Raw genomic sequence first — 18,927 nt, 5'->3', positions numbered from 1 at the left:
AAGTTACTGTGATAAAATGTCCTATTGTGCTCTGAAATTACACTGGAGCGAAAAGTTAAAAGCTTTGTTAAATGCCAAATGCAACTGGCGAAGTAGATTTATAAAAAAAAAAAAAAGAGAGAAAGATGGGGAAACGTTAAAACAATGTGTTTTTATTTGATCTCCAAGCTTTGAATAACCTTTTCTAAGTGCCTATTTTTTTTTATATATAGGAGCTTTATCAAGCTGCTGCGTTTGCTCTATACTTTTCATCCACACGCCACCTTTAATGCAAATGCTCTTTTAGAAATTTCTGGCTCCTATAATGATGATAACAATGACAATTGCAGACTTTAGACATGTGATGTTCAGTACTGTTATTGGCCGTTTCAAAATACACTGTCCACCTTTTCTTCTTCTTTTTTTTTTTTTTTTTTTTTTTTACCCCCAACAACATACATGAGGCTTCGTTGCATCTTTTTGCCATTTCTGATTTCTTACAAATTGCCAGAAAGGGAACAATTTTAAGTTTTAAAATAACTCCATTTTGGGGTACAGCTTGATGGTGCCGAGAGCGTGCAGTTAAGAGCAAAATGTCCGTGCGGTTTCACCTGGAGAGAGAGATGCGAAGAATAGACACCATGCATTTCAGGCTGTAAAAAGACCAGAGGGATGGCAAAAAAACAAGATCTTAAATAAGCACCGTGTCTTCTGGCAGATAGGCTAAAACAGTGTATAAAAACACTCAGATGTAGACTCTCCATCTCTTCTCCACTTCATGGACTGATGCTAAAAGCTGAGGTGAGTGTCCTGTGTGTTGAGCGTTTTATTAGAGGGAAAATAACAGAAGAACAACCAGAGGATGGTACACAGTTTCTATTTTGAATTACCCCCGTGTGCATCTTTGTTGCACGGTGCACAAACACCTGCATGTGTGCGTATGCACGCGCACAACTTCAAAAGACTGCGTGTGCGCACACACACACACACACACACACACACACACACACACACACACACACACACACACACACACACATCTTGAGGCAAAGGTTTAATCAGGCGCAGCTGAAAAGGAAAATGCCATTAGATTTTAAAGTGGATAATTTCACATTCTTCTCTCCATTCATTTCTTCATTTTTCTTTTCAAACTGGCCTTTTATGCCCACGCACATGTGCTTTTATGGAAAATTACAACATTTAATCGAGACTCTTTGGTCAGAGATAATTGCACAAAGAACCATTAGCAGTCTTCCAAGACCAACATGCTCTCCACGTTTTTTCTTTTCCTTTTTATAATGCTATTCTCAATCCGTGAGAACATGCCTCATCTAAAGAGGATAATCATAATTTAATTATCTGTCATTATGGGGAGCAAAACACAGGTCACCTCGGGTTCATGTATGCTACGTGCTGTTATAAACAAATCAATTAAACCAAATAGGCTAAACAAACAACAGTTATATACACTGTAGGTAGAGTGGCCGAAGGTCTGTTGTTTTCTCTGCCAGTTTAGCCAAAGCAATTATAATCATGCTCAAAGTTTTCTGGAGCACTTGCACTCCTCACCTGGAAGCCCACCTACTGATCAGCAAATTACTCCTCAGTGAAATCAACAGGTGTTCACAAGGCCACTATAAGGCTTTCCTCCAAATGCAACAGACTGCAATTACCCACTTTTAACTATATTCAGTGAAATGGTACTTGGAGGATGTTAGTTTGAGTTATTTGGTGGCCACATTACGCGCATTAGAAACCTGTTTGGAATACTCTGTCAGAGCAGCTGTTTCAGTCAGTGAGCATCAAATAATACCTGTAACAAATGGTTGTGATATATTCCACCGTATTCCTGCATTCTACTGCATTCCTGCTTGTGACAGCTCTCAGGGGATAATCCTGCAATGCTCAGGCCAGACCAAAATGTCTGCAGATGTATTTACAAGAGAGAAAGAAAAACGGCAACATGGCAAAACTACTACAAAGTGACTTTAATCCTTTATAGGGTATTTGTGTTTTTTGAATTAACAACAACAAAACAACAACAAGTGCAGCTAAATACTATTTATATGCAATCTAAAAAAGTATTGGCAGGTGTAAAACTAACCAAATGTCATCATATTTCACTACTTATATTTTCTTTTAAAATCTTCTATTGGTTGTCTCCTCTTACTCATCACACAGAACTAGTGTCTTACAAATTGTATTTTGGTGATAAAAATGATATGTTATGTGACTGAATGTGAATTATTAGGGCCAGAGCTCCATAGAGCATAAAGAACTCTATTGAATCTGCAGAAATAATAATAATAATAATAATAATAATAATAATAATAATAATAATAATAATAATAATAATAATAATAATAATAATAATAATAATAATAATAATAAAAAATTCCAAGTCCAAGTTTAGGTGGTGCTGTTGAGCCATTTTATCCATGTCTGAAACCAATAAAATATGTTAATTTTCAAACAATCATTTTTCTGCAGTTGATGGCACCTCTGGATCTACTGCTTGGAGCACCGCTACTGCTGGTTTTACCTCTGGATCTGTTGTTGGTAACAGTTTGATACATTTTTCATCAAGAAGGTCTCTAGGACTTACCACCCAGGAGACCCTTGTGTCTGAGCATCCTACACCCATCAAGTCTGCAGCAAGTGAATTTATATTTGTTTGCCTGTTGCTCTCTGTCTTTGTCCTATCCTTTTCTTTACTTCTATCCGCTCACCCCAACCAGAACAACAGAAAGCCGCAACCTCTCTGGGCCTGGTTCTACAGAAAATCTCCACCTCTGAGTCTGGTTCTGCAGGTTAAAAGGAGGTCTTTTTCTTCTTTAAACTGTCACCTATGCTTGCTCATGTGGAATTTTATGGTTCTCCTCCGTGAAAATGCATTGAAATGATTGTTGTATTCTGCACCATATACAGTAAATACACCTGAATTGAATCCCGTGCTCACTGCTTCGACTTGTACGTTTCGGGGTGTGGTACCACTTAGCACCTGCAGGGGATGAGATGTCGCTGTTTGAAAAAGAAGCCGCTTCTTCCTCTACACTTCCGCCGAGTCAACGTGACAACAAACAATCATGGCGGCTCCCGGGTCGCTTCGAGAGTTTAAAATCTGCTCAAACGTGACAAATTAAAGGTTCTTTCAGACTGAATGAGATACTTAAAGGCGCTTGTAGATTGAATGAGCGAACCGAAGCTGAAAATCTGGGAGGAAGCAGCCTAAGCACCTGAAGGACGGATAGTTTATGAGCAAACTGTCAGTGTCTTTGGATGAAGTTAACCACTGTGGCTCTGGGGCTGAACAACTTAGAGGAAAGAGAAAGCTTTTAAAAGGATATTAAGTGAGTATCCATCTTTTTACATTTTATACAGGCTCAAGGCTACTTGTAGTCGTGGTGGCTTTTGTTCTGAAGTAATGGTGCTTTAAAATATCCTCACTGCTGTCTTCGTTTGTACTCTTACAGCTCAATCTATAAGATTCATCTTGTTTTGAGTGTTCTTTTGGAAGTACTGCATAGAGCTGCGTTTTTATTTAATACAATCACATTCACACAATTTAATTAATTCAAATATAAAGTCTAAAAATAATAGCTTGCAAGGTGGTTTGTATGCTGATAATTACATTTGTGATGATAACTAGTGTGAGCTGGTGTTGTCAGAAAGTGTATATGTCTCTGCTCAATATGATTATTCTGAAACTGAGCTTTCAGTGTTTGGTGGAGGAGAAAGTTTAAACAAAGTTTACATTAAGGCAGGGCAGTTGTATTTATATAGCACCATTCCAACACTAGAGCATACACAGTGCTTTACAATGAAATAAAGGTGATAACATTAAAACAAAGCAATTAAGAAATGCATCAAAAGGAGAATAAAGTAAAAACGTTATAAAGAGAAAGGTGATGAAATATTTAAAGTATATTGTTTCATAGAGCAAATAATAGTGTTTTAAGAGCTGATTTAAAAGAAGTGTGTCAGCAGTCTTCAGGTGTTCAGGAAGTTTATTCCACATGTGGAGCGTAGGAACTAAATGCTGCTTCACCTTGTTTCTTCTGACTTTGGGAAAACTTAGTAAAGTTCTTCATGAGGACCTCAGTGGTCTGGAGGTTTCATTTTCTACTAGTAAATCTGAGATGTTTTTAGGCCCGAGACTATTCAGAACTTTATAGACAAGAAGTAAGATTCTGAGGTCAATATTCTGACACACAGGCAGTCAGTGCAGTCATTAAAAATAAAATCTGCACATAGCATACAGGCTTATATCATACAAATGCTATATGTGACATACCAGTCTTATGACATTCATTATTCTGATCATACTCAATTAAAATAAGTGACTTTTTCAGTATCTCCATGAAGCAAGCAAGACATTATTTTAATGTAATTAGTTTGAAAGCACCTCATGAAAAAAGATTAAAGAAAAGTTCATATGCCCGTACCATGTACGGTCTAACTCATGGTCAAGGAGTTTTGGAGCTGATGTCAGTTGACTTAAAGACAAAGGGAGAGCCCACCCTGGACAGATCCTGAGTCCATCACAGAACAAACACTGAGAGAGAGTCCACAACTGCAGGCAGTTTAGACTCACCAATCAGCATTCTTTTGGACTGAGTGATAAAACTCGAGTGTCACACGAGAAGACATGAAACACCACATAGAAAGCCCCCCCCCCCCCCCCCCCCCAACCAAATTTAAACCAGGGAAGTTCTCATTGGGATTTGTGAGTACTAACCAATACAGGGCAGTCTGACTTGTTTTCGATCAAAGTCACACGAAACATTCATGCAGAAGAAAGTATCTACTTTAAGTCTTTCCTAAATCCCTTGTTGGGATCTAGTTTTGCTGGCCATGTTCTGAACAAAGTCGATGTTAATTGATCAAATAAGACAGTTTTGCTAATAGAATTAGCAAAACTGACAGATTGTTCAATCAACAGAACCATAAATTTGTTCATCTCTTCCAACTTGCTTCTCACACAGGTAAAACGGCAGCGCTTGTGATGTAGTCGTCTGTTTGTACTCTCTGATTTTCTTACTACCTACTGAGGAGGAGGAGGAAGAGGAAGAGTTTCATTCTGTGATCTCAGCCATGGACGAGGACACCCCAACCCTGAAACCCAGACGCATCCAAAATCAGAATGTGGTCCATCGCCTCGAGCGGCGTCGGATATGCTCCGGCCGACCTGGAGCTCACTGGTACAGAGTGCGCTGCTTCCACCAAAACCTGTTCCCTAACTTCACTGTAGTCAACGTGGAGAAGCCGCCCTGCTTCCTGAGGAAGTTCTCACCGGATGGACGCTGCTTCATCGCCTTCTCGTCTGACCAGACATCCCTTGAGGTAAAATGAAACAACCCAGTTCACCTCCCCACGCCACAGCTTGTCAAATCTTTGTCTCCTCAGAGTCAGAATAAAGCTACTTAATTATTAAAGTTCATACAAGACCCCAATTTGTAAACAAACCTCCCCGTTTGTTGATGTTTCTTGTGCAGATATATGAATACCAAGGCTGCCAGGCTGCTCAGGACCTGTTGAGGGGTCAGGAAGGAGAAACACTGCTAACAGCCAACGACCAGCGCTTGCTCAACATCCGGGGCCGCCTGTTTGAGCGCTTCTTCTCTTTACTCCACGTGACTAATGTGGCTTCCAATGGAGAACACCTCAATCGGGAGTGCAGCCTCTTCACAGACGACTGCCGCTACGTTATCGTGGGGTCAGCTGTGTACGTCCCTGAGGAGCCACCACCATACTTCTTTGAGGTAGTTGCATCCACTTCCTGCAAATATTGAAGTAAAGTCATGCAGATTTGAATTAAGACCTGCTTTTTCTTTCCCCACCAGGTATATCGCAACAATGAATCTGTGACCCCCAATCCTCGATCTCCACTGGAGGACTACTCTCTCCACATCATCGACCTCCACACGGGGAGGCTCTGCGACACCAGGTCTTTTAAGTGCGACAAGATCATCTTGTCACACAACCAGGGTCTCTACCTCTACAGGAACATCCTGGCTGTGCTGTCGGTGCAGCAGCAGACCATTCATGTGTTTCAGGTGAGCTGCTTCAGCGTTTGAAGCTGCAAAGAATTCCTTTAGGCTTAGTAGGTTAATGACATGTTGTGCTTTTTGGGAAGTAGTTTGATAAAAAAAAAAAAAATGTTTAAAGCTGATATATAAATGAGTGAGTCACATTGTTAAATTGTTATAAACTTCAATAATGTCGACTTATGTTTAAACAGATAATGATCAAAACTGTAAACTGAGGAGCAGTATGAATAGCTAAACTTTAGATAAATTCCAAATGCAACAGAACAGGTCTGTTTAAACCATTTTCCCTTTCTCACTAATTCAGGTGACTGCAGACGGGACGTTTCTGGACGTTCGGACTATCGGACGCTTCTGCTACGAGGACGACCTCTTGACCCTCTCGGCTGTTTACACGGAGGCCCAAGCAGAGAGCCAGCCTGGCTTCCCCCGCCTCTACACCGACAAAACCATCAACTCCCTCAAGCACAGGCTGCTGGTCTACCTGTGGAGGAGGGCTGAGCAGGACGGCAGCGCCACCGCCAAGAGGAGGTAAAGATTCCACCGCTTCAGGGCAAGTTCGCTGAGCCTCAGTGGTTTCTTCAAAAACATGTTTGATGGCAATAGGTTTGGACGGATGGCTTTGGCACCTCCACTACACTGGGAATTTCCTTCCATTCATACAAATTTATCTTTTAAGTCCTGAATCGCTTTCCAGTCATTCTTACACGTGCAGCTTAGTTGAGCCATGACTGTAGCTGAGCTAACTTTAAATATCATGCCACCTCTGCAATAATAGTTGGTGATATGTATTCTTTCACTTTGTCAGTTTTCAGCCAATTCAGCTTGACCTGCTGCAAACGAAAAAAGACGTGTGTGCACAGAGAAAATATGCAAACTCTATATGTTTGTCAATGTCAAACAAACTCCAGTAAGTCTTGGTATGAGGGTTGTTATTTTGTGCTTGTATTGAGCATTTTCCATACAGGACATTATTAAATCATCATTTTCTTTAATTTCACAGATTTGTTTGAGCTATTGATTGGAGAAAAGACATTATTTCAGGCAGGCTGAGTTACGGCAGAGAAGCCAAGCTTTTGTGTTTGTTTTTGAGAAATATTTTACTATACGACGGAATTTTCTATCCAGAAAGAGGAGGCATCCTTTGAATATATAAAAAATTCAAAGGCATCATTGAGTAAACTTCAAGTATCATTTGAATATTTAAAGGCCAGGTTTGTTGTGGAAAGCTCGACTAGGCTGTGCGTTATAAAACAAGTCATCTATAACTAGTGTTTAATGCTGATTCATTAACCGATCACTTACAGATGGAAAATGTGATTTGATGTGATTTACTTTGTCTTTTCAATATTTGGTGCCAGATTTTCTCTCATTACAGACAGGTACCAAGAACATTTAGATAACCTTTAAAGGGGCATAAGTGACTAATTAACCATTTACTAAAAGCACTGTTAGACGAATGCAACAGCCACTTCATAACTGTTGTGTAGCACAAAATAAACCCCAATTCCTTTTAAAGTCATTCAGACAGTTTTTACACAGAAGCTGGCATTCATTAAAACACACCTGATGGGAATCTCTGCACACTGTGAAAGCAACTTTGACCCGTGCATTTGTACAACTTAGAGACATTAATATTTGTTACACAGATCAAAAAGTAGAGGTAAAGCAAGAGAGCCCACTGCACTGAGCCCTAATAATAGTAATAGAGTGACGTCACACAGCCCTGCACTCCAACATGTGTCAGTGTGTTCTTGTACCAACACATGGGATTGCAGTATATAGATATTTCCAAGGTTTTCTGGAGAGCTTCATTGCAGGATTAAACAGGCGGGAGGAGGGAGATGATGAAAATACACAGTTCATTGTCCGTCCAGGATCAGAATTGAGCTCTTCTGGAGTACATTTGCTTTTTTTGATAGATCCTCTGAATGTCTTATGACGCAGACATTGCGTCTTTTATAGTACTTTAATAGCTTCCCAGTATAATTTATCCTCTAAGAAACTGTTGCGCAGCAACTGACGCACAAAAGGAGGAGGTCAAAGTTTAAGTTAATTCAGGTGTAAGTTTAAAAGACACAGCTGATAAAACGACGTTCTGAAGGGTAGTTGGCGTTTGTTTGTAGCTTTTTTTTTTTTCTTACATTTTGCATGTTTGTGTGCAGCATACCAGCAGTGGCTGTAGCGTTGGCTGCGGGGGTTGCATTACAAACTCCATCTGCTTATATCCCAATATCATTTTTTTTTTTACACATTTCTCAGAAATATTTTGGACACTTTCCTGTGCTTCTTTGTCATTGTGTGGAATAAAAAAAAGTTGTATGGCGACCTTTGGTGGCTTGAGAGAGCTGTGTGAACATGATGTGAAGCAGAGAAAAGTCTTGTGCAAATGGTTGCACTGCTCTGGTTTTGCTCACATTTAAAGCAACAGCTTTTGAAATTGCATTTTTTAAGCGTTGTAGTGGTTCACTCATCCTTTGATTAGCACTTGCTCCAAGCACATTGTTTTGAATTACTAAAACTAAATGAAATATGACTTTATTGTAAAGCCACTTGATCTGAAAGCGAAACTAATTAGAACTAATTATTTATGCTGCTTCACTCTGCCCTGCTTATTGATTCCTTCATCTCTGCAGTTACTTAAATTGGGTCTTACATTATTGTATACTGACCTTTCTCTAATCAGTTCAGTTAACACTTCCAATTTCTTGAATTAATTTTTTTTATTTTGTCTTGTGTTTCATTTAATGACTGCTTTAATGCAATATGTTTTAGAGCTTGTTTCATGCCTTTGTAAATCGCGCGTGTGTGTGAATGGTACGACACAAGTACATTTTCCTTAATAAACTGTTAGCTTCAGCTGTTGTCTCGATGGTCACTATTGACTCAACTCCTGTTTACTGGAGCTGGAGGGCAAAACAATTCTGAACTCCTTCTTACACCAACATTAGAGGTTTTTAACTGTACGTTGTGTTCGCATTAGCCTGTATCCACAGTGTCTGTTGTATCAGCAGTCTTAAATGCTTAAATACCTTTCAAAGAGCTGTCTGTACATTTGTGATTCCTCCACTACTGTTTGTCTTTCTCTTTGTAATCAGATTAGCATTTTCCTCCTGGTATCTGAACCCACGATATACAATCTAAAGTCATTCTTACGAAGCACACACATTGACCCATATTTGACTGATGTTGAGACTTTCTGATGTTTTTCACATGGAAATATGTTAACCAATAAAATGGGCTATGGATTGTCTTCATCAGCAGCACCTGTTCCACTTTTTATTTACACCACATGTTATTTTATAAATAGAAGTTTCCATCACTGGATTTGCATTAGAATCAGTTTATCTAACAGTTGCTCAGTCATCATCATGTTTGCCTCTCGGCAAGAAAATGCCAACGACGAGTTTGAACTTGGAGGCTTTTTCTGTGTAAAGTTTGCATGTTTTTCCTGGGCATGTACGTGTTTTCTCCCGGGTACCCAAGTATCAAAAACATCCGTCTGAGAAGAATCTGTGACCCACACAAGTTAAAGAAAGCTGGATGGAAAATGAATAATTTGATATTTTTATCATCTTCCTGTCGTATTCATTGCTAGAATTCCCTGTAAATAATTACGTAGGGTTGTGTGCAGATTAGTAATAAAAATTATTTTCTGAGACAACGCAATGCAAGTGATACTTGTATTTTCAGTAAAGAGTAATTGACTGCTACATTTTGTACCTAGCACATTGCAGCTCAGTACGACGGCACACTTGAGTATAAGTGGATAAACTCTGCTGTCACTGTTCAGTCTGCCATATTAATGATGTCCATTGTTTATTGGCGGTAGTGTAAAACTCCAGCTCTCGGTCTAAACTTTCTTTCTTTGCGCGGTAGGTTTTTCCAGTTTTTTGATCAGCTGAAGAGGCTGAGGATGTGGAAGATGCAGCTGCTGGACGAGCATCACCTCTTCATTAAATACACCAGCGAAGATGTGGTCACACTCCGAGTGACCGACCCCTCGCAGGTACACACACACACACACACACACACACACACACACACACACACACACACACACACACACACACACACACACACACACACACACACACACACACACACACACACACACACACAGTGTGGATTCCTCCCTCTGCTCTCTTTGTGCACCTCGCTGTCGCTCTTTTGTTGTTTATGCTGTATAACTAGAATTCCACTTTCAGGTCTCCAAGGACACGTCAGTACTGCAGATTCTGCGCCGCGACTCGTTCAGACAACAAGTAGACCTAATTAATGTCTGCTTTATTTACATGATATGTTGCTTCTTTGACTTATGTACTAATAAGCAATTTGCGTTATGTCATTGAAAAAAAATGTGAATATTATCATATTAAAACTTTACTATATTGCGTTTGGAAGAAGCCTTGAATGCATCATTATGTGAGAATGACCGTCTTAGTATCCATGGTATTCTACTCTTCAAGGTCACCACGGAGTTTGAAGAGACAGCGTGATAAGCCCTCTCTCTTCAGACCCTTCACATCGCCTCTCTTTGCTTCCCACGCAGCCGTCGTTCTTCGTCGTCTACAACATGGTGTCCACCGAAGTGCTGGCCGTCTTCGAGAACACCTCCGACCAGCTGTTGGAGCTCTTTGAGAATTTCTGCGACCTGTTCAGAAACGCCACGCTGCACAGCCAGGCGGTGCAGTTCCCCTGCTCCGCCTCGTCCAATAACTACGCTCGGCAGGTCCAGAGAAGGTACTGGAAACCGCAAAAGGGAAAAAATTCACTGAAGGAAGCACACAACCGAATTTCCACAAAGATTAGTACCATTCATAAAGTATTTACAATAATACATTTTTATTCAGAAAGTCCATTTCCAGGCATTTCCATTTCTCATAAGAAATAAATACAATAATTTTAAAATCACTAAAAACATGGGAAAATAACAATAGGCAAGATTGACCCAAAAAATTATAATTAAAAAAAGAAACAATGCAATGACTGACTTTAAGAAAAGATGTGGACACCCTCTTAGATCTCTTAGACTGCGGTGAAGCCAAACGCTGGTGGATACGCCTGCAGTCACCAATATGCAAAAGCAGGAACAGTTTCATGGTTCTCCTTGAAATTGTTTTGGTTTTATTTGACATGAGCAGGTCTAACTTTGACAACTCAAAGTCACTGCTCTCTCTCTTCGTTTACGTAACACTCATTAGGGAGAACCCGCTATAACTACAAACATTCCCGAATATATGCGACACAAGTCACAGTCATCGATCCATTGCTGAAAGCCTGTACCTCTTTTGGTTGCTTTCCTTTCAGTTTTCTGCTGCAGATGGGTGAAATGCTTGAACTAAATTGATTTCTTGTATTGTTATTGTACAAATTCCAAAGAAATTAAGCTTTAGCTTTCACCTAAGGACAACATCAATAAGTAATCATAAGGCAGGAATGTAAACACACAAGACGGTGGACAATAGAAAACACTATAGATAGAAAACAGTGTTATTGAACACGCAGTTGCGGCTCGGTGAAGCAGATCAGTTACCAACAGTCATGAGTGTTCAGAGCTTTGATAGCTGTTGTGAGAAAAGTGTCTCTGAGTGTGATGCAGGTTGTTCTGCTGAGTTAGTGTCAGGTGATTTGGCAAACGGTAACATTATTTTATTGTCTTTTTAGCGTTTTGTAAGTTGTCTATCTTCCTCTTTGCCAGGTCGTCATCTACCAGGTGAAATAATATTAATTACAGGCGTAAATATCCCAAGGTTGTTGAAAAGCATATAAATTCATTAGAAAATATTATCTGATTAAGCTACAAGGACCAGAGATGAAGAGAAATGTACTGACATGCTGCCTGAAGATGGATAAAGTCAGCAGGTTATTGTAGTTATTTTATCCTCTTGTTCTTGAATAAGAAATGGCAGGTCGACCACAGGGAGTCTGAGTCTTTTTACCCACTTGACAGTAATTGTGCCCGAGAGTGGCTATGGGGTTTAGTTTCTGAATGAAAAAAGGAAAGAGAAAAAAAAAAAAAAGAAAAGTCTAGCTGATGTCATGCAGCCAAATGTCAGGTAGGATTTGAAGACGGTGGTGAGGAAGTGAAGCACATCAGCCATCGCCTGCGGCAGAAGGAGGAGGGGAAGGAGGGAGTTTTAGGGCTTAATGTGGATATTGGCAGGAGACATTGAGACGGTCAGGGCGGCCAGAGGAGCCGTGATCAAATTTGGCGGTTTGACTCGCCAGTGCAGGTGACCAAGTCCTGTGTGGAGGGTGAGGCAGAGGGTTTGTGTGTGTGTGTGTGTGTGGGTGGGCGGGCGGGGGGGGGGTGGGGGGGGGGGGGGGGGGGGGGGGGGGGGGGTCCTTGTGAGGAAGGACAAGAAGATAAAGGACAGTTTGAGTGAGGAAAAGAGCTCAGAATTGGATTTCAGAGTGGTGAAAATTGATGTTGGAAAGAAGGAAAGGGGGAAAAAATTGAAAGCCGGTGAGCACATTCAGCAAACCAGATTTGTAGCTCTTAAGGATCGGCTGGCAGCGGAGCCGAGTTTAGCGGGCTTCAGTCTGCCACGAGCCACGCGGAGGACGGAAAACGGGGAGTCCAGTGAGCACGAAGACTCTGTCGTACAAAACAATTTGAGAGCAGATATGGGAAATCTGGATGTAGCGCTTAGGAGAGTGAAACAGAAAAGGGGAAACTGGAGGAGAGGTGAGACTACTGAGTGCTCCAAATGTGCAGTTTCAAGACTATAATTTAGCCAAGAATGGCCTCACAAAGGATTTTTTTTTTCTTTTTTTTCTCCCCCACCCCCCCAGATAAACACAAATGTATTTTGAATAAAGTGGAGGTTTTGAGAAAAAAAAAAAATCACGCTTTTTACAGGTCACAGGCAGATATCGTGGAAAGCCTGTGCTGCTTGTAATGCTAATATACCCCACCTCTGTGCACCTCAGGTTTAAGGACACCATCGTGAACGCTAAATACGGAGGCCACACGGAGGCGGTGCGTCGGCTCCTGGGCCAGCTGCCCATCAGCGCCCAGTCCTACAGCAGCAGCCCGTACCTTGACCTCTCCCTCTTCAGCTACGACGACAAGTGGGTGTCTGTGATGGAGAGACCCAAGACCTGCGGAGACCACCCCATCAGGTAGGACACCCAAGGCTGCACTCACAAGGCTGGATGGAAACCCACATGCACACTTGGAGAACATGAAAACTCCACACAGAACGACCACGGCCGGCATTTGAACCCAGAACCCCATTATTATAATAGTGCACTTTATTTTTCCATTACCTCTCGAGGTCACCTCACATTAAAACAGCATTTATATCAAACAAACAGGCAGGATAACTTTTCTGCTTTTAGTCCGTATGGAGTCGCGGTGGCAGTATAGTGAGCAAAAAGAATGAATAGGGGCTTAATAATTAGTGCATTTTTATCAAATTTTAATCTCACATCAGTAGTTGACACAAGAAGCTTGACCAAGTCCATAAATAGACTTACATACCTTCAAATACAGTGTTTGTTTGTTTTTTCTAAAGTTTGAAATACAATTATGTGTTCTTAAAATAAAGCACAAAGGTCAACGTTCACATGGTGTCCATGCTGACAGCGACATGTTTTGCATTGAGTTGATGATAAATATTTGAATTTTTTGTTTTTATGTTTTGCACGCCGGCCAAGAACAGCAGTCTCCTCCCTTATATCTATCACATGATTTGGACGGTTTCCACTTTCCACAGGCGACTTAGTTGTAATGAAACTCAAGAAAATCTACATTCATCCATCAACTAACCTTGAATACATCTCAAATCAGAGCGAGTAACTCCGATCTTGTGATCACAGTTGGTTTTAGAGAGAAGGATCAGTCGGTGAAACGGATGCGGAGCAATTATTCTGCTCAGAATTGGACTGTTAATCACTTCCCCCATTTACCGACTAAAGGTTCTTCAAAATGTCAGGAAATGTTGAAAAATGTCAACTAACATTTCCCAAAGCCTGAGATGCTGCCTGGCATGTCTTGTTTTGTCCTGACTAACAGTTCACATCCAGGAAAAAATTAAATTACCACGGAGCACTAAAATATGCTTTCATTTAGGAAGCTGGAGTAGAAAAATATATAAAGATTAATCAGGTTTTTGTATTTTATATGTAAGATGATTCTTCATCTTTCTTACATGTTATATTTAAAATAAGGTTCATTCGGTATAATCAACAGGTGATGACCATTCAAAACCAAAATCCAATCAAAGTCATGAAAACATCTAAATCACAAATAATAAAAAAAATTATGTCTGAGATCCTCTTGTATTTTTAATCATCAGTGCTGATAATTGGTTTAATAAAATCAGTGTGTGGACTGAATTCCTCAGCAAAATATACTGATATTTGCTGGTTTTAGGCATTTTTCATTCATGGCTTTGGCTTCGCGAACGAAGATTCATGAAGGAGGTCCACCCCGTTTTCTCCCACAAGACCTCTCGTGGCTCATAAGTCCAATGCGAGCACGGCAGGCTCGGCTGCAGTGCCGACAGATAAAGGATTGGTCATCTGGGTCTGATGGCTGTGCTATCCGGTCTTTCCGTTGTTGTCTCTTTACAGCTAAGTTGCTCCTACGTTCACTCTCAAAGGTTGAGGCGGCTACGTTGATGGTGTGACGCCATCCAACTCGATCCTCTGCTTGTGTTTTCCACTCGCTTGGGTTTTAGGCAAGTGTATATATATATATATATATTTATTTATTTTCTTAATCACAGTTTATATGTCAACAAGGAACAAAAACTAAGGACATTTCTTTGTTGGAAAGCTTTTACTGTCATTCCACTTTTAAGCACCGCCGCATTTGTGGGGAACAGCAGCCAATCAGTCGTCCGATTTTAAACACGTGATGCTCAAAACAAAAATCAACTGCTACAACAAGAAAAGTCCATTTGGCATCAGCAAAGAAAAACTTTGCCTTGTTTTCATTCATGTGTGCAACACAGATTCTCAGCTCTTCTGTAAATAAACTGTCTTCCAAGAAGGAACCTTGTGATTTCAGTTTCAAAGATGAAAGGAGACACACTCTTGTGCGGTGACTGTGTCTTCTAATCTAATCTCACCACAGACTGGATTCTCCGACATGTAGACAAATTCAGTTAGTAGTAAAATAGCTCACGAACTATATAACTCCACTCGCTTTCCACCGTGATGTTGTAACTTTCAGACAGAGCAGCTTCAGATTATCCTCTCGCTCTCTTCTTATTGTCTGCTCCGGTTCACTGTCACGACTTACGAACAGAACACAGCCGTCATCCGAAGTGACGCCTGTGCTTTTCCTACAATTACCCGTCACAACGTCCCTGGCAAAGAACGGCTATTGTGACGTTTGTCACCACAGTTCCCACAGTCTTACTCAGGGGTGGTCGTATTGGACTGGTGGGACGGTTTTCACCTTAAAGTGTCGACATGGCAAAGGAAACATTCATTTAAATGTTCTAATAGGAGTAACTGGTTATTTTAGCGATTCAACAGAGAAAGCCAGCGAAGTCGCGTTCGCTTTCATTTGTGTTTTTTCGCCATCATCTTCCCCAATAGACATCTGTAAAAACAGCATGATGATGATGTTGTTGTCATTTTTCTCTTGAAAAAAAATGATCAACTTGCACAGATTGCTGACAGGATATGTTTTCAAATACGGTTGCTTTCATTACTACTTTGCACTTAAAGGGGAGCATTAGGAGCCGGCATTATTTCTAAGGTGTCATTTCCCTAAACTGATTGATTGGAAGGTTAACGCGTGTTGGTGAGCACTGTGTCAGCAGCCACATGGGACATGATCAACCTCATTTCCCGCTGTCGTTCCAGGTTTTACGCTCGTGACTCCGGCCTGCTGAAGTTTAAGATCCAGGCGGGCCTGCTGGGGAGGCCGGTCAATCACGCCGTGCGCCGCCTGGTTGCCTTCACCTTCCACCCCTTCGAGCCCTTCGCCATCTCCGTCCAGCGCACCAACGCGGAGTACGTCGTCAACTTCCACATGCGACACGTGTGCGCGTGAGGAGCTGGCCGGTGCGCGGACTTCTTCTCTGGAGACAAACCGCAGGCGTCTGTTAGCAGCTGCTGGGAACAATACAGGAAACAGTCGAGAGCCACAAAACACTTTGTTCCCTCCGAGGCCGTCGTCCTCCCCATGTGGAAACCGCTGTTCGTGGTCTCTCTGCCCCGCCATCACACAGTGGTCACTCCTCCTCCCCCTCAGCCAGATGGCAGCAATTCTGTCCTTTCCTTTGGCCTCCTCTCGCCCCGTTTCCCCCGACGAACAAAGAGAGTCCTGTAGGGAGGAGAGGCTGGAATAAGTGTAAATGGAGATGTAGAGAGAGGGATTGATGTGCGACGGAGGAGGGAGCCGCAGGTAGCCGGACCTCTTCCAAGGAACCAAAGGTGTTTTCTTTTTTTTCTTTTTACTTTTCCCTGCCGTGCACATTCATATCTGAATTGCTTATTCAGTTGGTCTGTGACCAACAAATCCTGTAAACGTTCTCTTTCTTATGTGGATGTGGAGAAAGATCATTTTATATTGTTTTTACTCTTTAATGTCTATATTCAGTTGGAGTTGTATATATTTTAGGACAATAAAACCATTAAAAACGGTGCTCATTGTGTTCATATTTATACAGTTGGCAATGGTTATTCACATTTTAAATTTTATTCATATACAGAATTTGAATATCATTGCTTTGCCAGTTCTACAATCATTATATGTGTTTTTTAATTGTTACAATTATGGCCTAATTATGTGAAAAACATCTGATTTGATGGTATTTTCCAGTAATTTCAGAAACTATATTTGATTGTCACTTAATCAGCTAAAAAAAATTATTAAAATAGGCTTTGAAAATTTGAGTACATATGTAATTGATATAAGTAAATCATTCACTTTTGTATTCTGTGTTTGGCGCTATATGAATAAAATTGTATTTAATTGTTTTCTATTCTTATTGTGGGGGTGAGAGTAGAAATAATTGTGTTCTCTTCTACAACAATGTTTCTGCCTTATTTTCTTTGTGTGTCAAATTGAAAACGTTTCTTTCTGTGGGATTGTGTTTCGGATGTTGCGTTTTGCCTCCTTCCTCCAGTAATTTTCAAACGGGCAATTCAGGGTCGCCAATTAACCTGGCAATCCATAGAAAACCTGCAAAGGGAGAACATGCAAACTCAGAACAGCCTGGACTTGAACCACGGATGACCAAACCACTACACCACTGTGCCGCCCCGGGGAAAGAATGGACAGACTTGTTCACAATGTTTAAAAGCCACTGGTTGTAACCACGGTACAACTGAAAATCCATACAGACCCCATGAGAACGGAGACAATTGTTTTCTCTCTGTAGGACTGTGAGAACAGAGTGAAATCATTCTTTTCCCAACACAACATCTCTGAAAAACTTTGTGCTTTCATGGAATCTTTCTGCAATTGGTCAGAAACTTGAAGTGGGCCTTCATTCCGTTTACTAAAAAAAAAATTTGAGCTTAAAGTAAAATCTGAAGTTTCTCCGCTGTTGTTTTTTATTCGTCCAACTGTGGACTGACATCAAACCTCAAAGCCAATGAGCAGCAGAATTTTATTCTGTGTGGACAACATGAAAGCATGAATCCATTCCACCTTGTATCAACGGTTCAAGCTACTGGAGGTGTAATGGTGCGGAGGACTTTTTTAAAATTTTCATGCTTTAGGCCCCTCTGATGTGACAACATGCCCGAGTATTCCTTCAGAACATGTCCACCCCTTTACGGCCACAGAGCCTCATCGTCTTATGGCAGCTTCCATCGGGACAATGCACCATGTCTCAAAGATTGCCTCATCTCGCGCCGGTTTCCTCAACTCCAAAGGACTTCATAATAACCAGATCAATCTCAATCAAGTTCACTTGTATTTGACCAATGTGCAGCAATTGTGTGACAATGCCATATCAATATGGGTCCAAATCACAGAGGAATATTTCCACCACCTTGCAATGGGAGTCCGGCTCAATACTCAGCAAGGTGCAATGAGCGTTATATTGGACCTAAGATTATGTTGGCACTTATATATCCGCATCCAGAGAGAAAGAGTGAAAGTGTCAATATATTTCATTTGAATGCTTGATCCCGTCAGTCTGTTCTGCTCCTATAGAATCATTATGTCGTCGTTCTATAGCGGGTCCATCTGCTCTAACCACCGAAGCACTGGACATGTGTTTAGCTCAAAATGTTATTACAAAACATACAGTTACACGCAAATATACAAAAATGCAAATGGGATGAACCCCCCCTCACCACTTCCACTCCTGTGGACTGCGCTGACATGTACATGTATAATAAGCACATAATAAGGGCAGAAAGGTACACACACAAGCCTGGGCAGCTGCGGGGAGGTCAGTGTGGTATATGAAGCAGGTGCTGAGGGATTAAGTGTTCTCATAGCCTCTGGTTACACACTGCAGCGGACCTGGGTGGTTTGTGTGTGTCTGACAGACTATCTGGGCTTTTAGGGAAAGAGAAGAAGGTATTTAAAAGCCCAGGATAAAGAGAACAGTGAGAGGAGTGAGTAAAGAAATTATGAAAAAAACAGGGCAGAACGTGATAGAGACAATCAACACAGTGCAAGAGCTGGGGGGTTTTTGTGGGTTTTTTGCAGCTGCTTGGCACAGTAAATACTATCTTGTAGATCAAGGCTTAAGGAGGCCATGTTATGTCATTGTCATTATAGCGTGTTTGTGTAAGCTGGTGTGTGACAACAAGCTGTGATAATCAACTAATTACAGGAAGCGCACACAGCGGGCACAGACAGGCTCACATATAGGAGGACACACTGTCTGTCCTCGTCTTCGTAAAAAACACACAGAAAATGCACACAATGGAGTGGATTTACTCGTACGTTCCATGACTCAGTTGTACCGTC

General features: G+C 41.2%; 1 protein-coding gene across 2 annotated transcripts; it reads left to right on the top strand.

Moving 5' to 3' along the window:
- The first annotated feature begins 3,030 nt into the window (after positions 1 to 3,030).
- det1 (DET1 partner of COP1 E3 ubiquitin ligase) lies at positions 3,031 to 17,022 on the top strand. 2 transcript variants are annotated; one of them, XM_080476060.1, is made up of 9 exons: positions 3,031 to 3,329; positions 4,965 to 5,322; positions 5,475 to 5,741; positions 5,823 to 6,035; positions 6,334 to 6,557; positions 9,906 to 10,035; positions 10,579 to 10,769; positions 12,963 to 13,154; positions 15,855 to 17,021. In XM_080476060.1, the coding sequence occupies exons 2-9, from the start codon at positions 5,074 to 5,076 to the stop codon at positions 16,042 to 16,044; spliced, it is 1,656 nt and encodes a 551-aa protein (XP_080332186.1). In that variant the 5' UTR covers positions 3,031 to 3,329; positions 4,965 to 5,073; the 3' UTR covers positions 16,045 to 17,021. The 2 variants fall into 2 exon arrangements, with proteins under 2 accessions (XP_080332186.1, XP_080332187.1); XM_080476061.1 differs by having other exon boundaries at positions 3,039 to 3,329; positions 5,032 to 5,322; positions 15,855 to 17,022.
- Positions 17,023 to 18,927: the final 1,905 nt, after the last annotated feature.

This window comes from Lipophrys pholis, assembly GCF_963383615.2.
Source record: "Lipophrys pholis genome assembly, chromosome: 11".
NCBI lineage: Eukaryota > Metazoa > Chordata > Actinopteri > Blenniiformes > Blenniidae > Lipophrys > Lipophrys pholis.
This window is presented reverse-complemented; position numbering and strand designations above follow the sequence as displayed.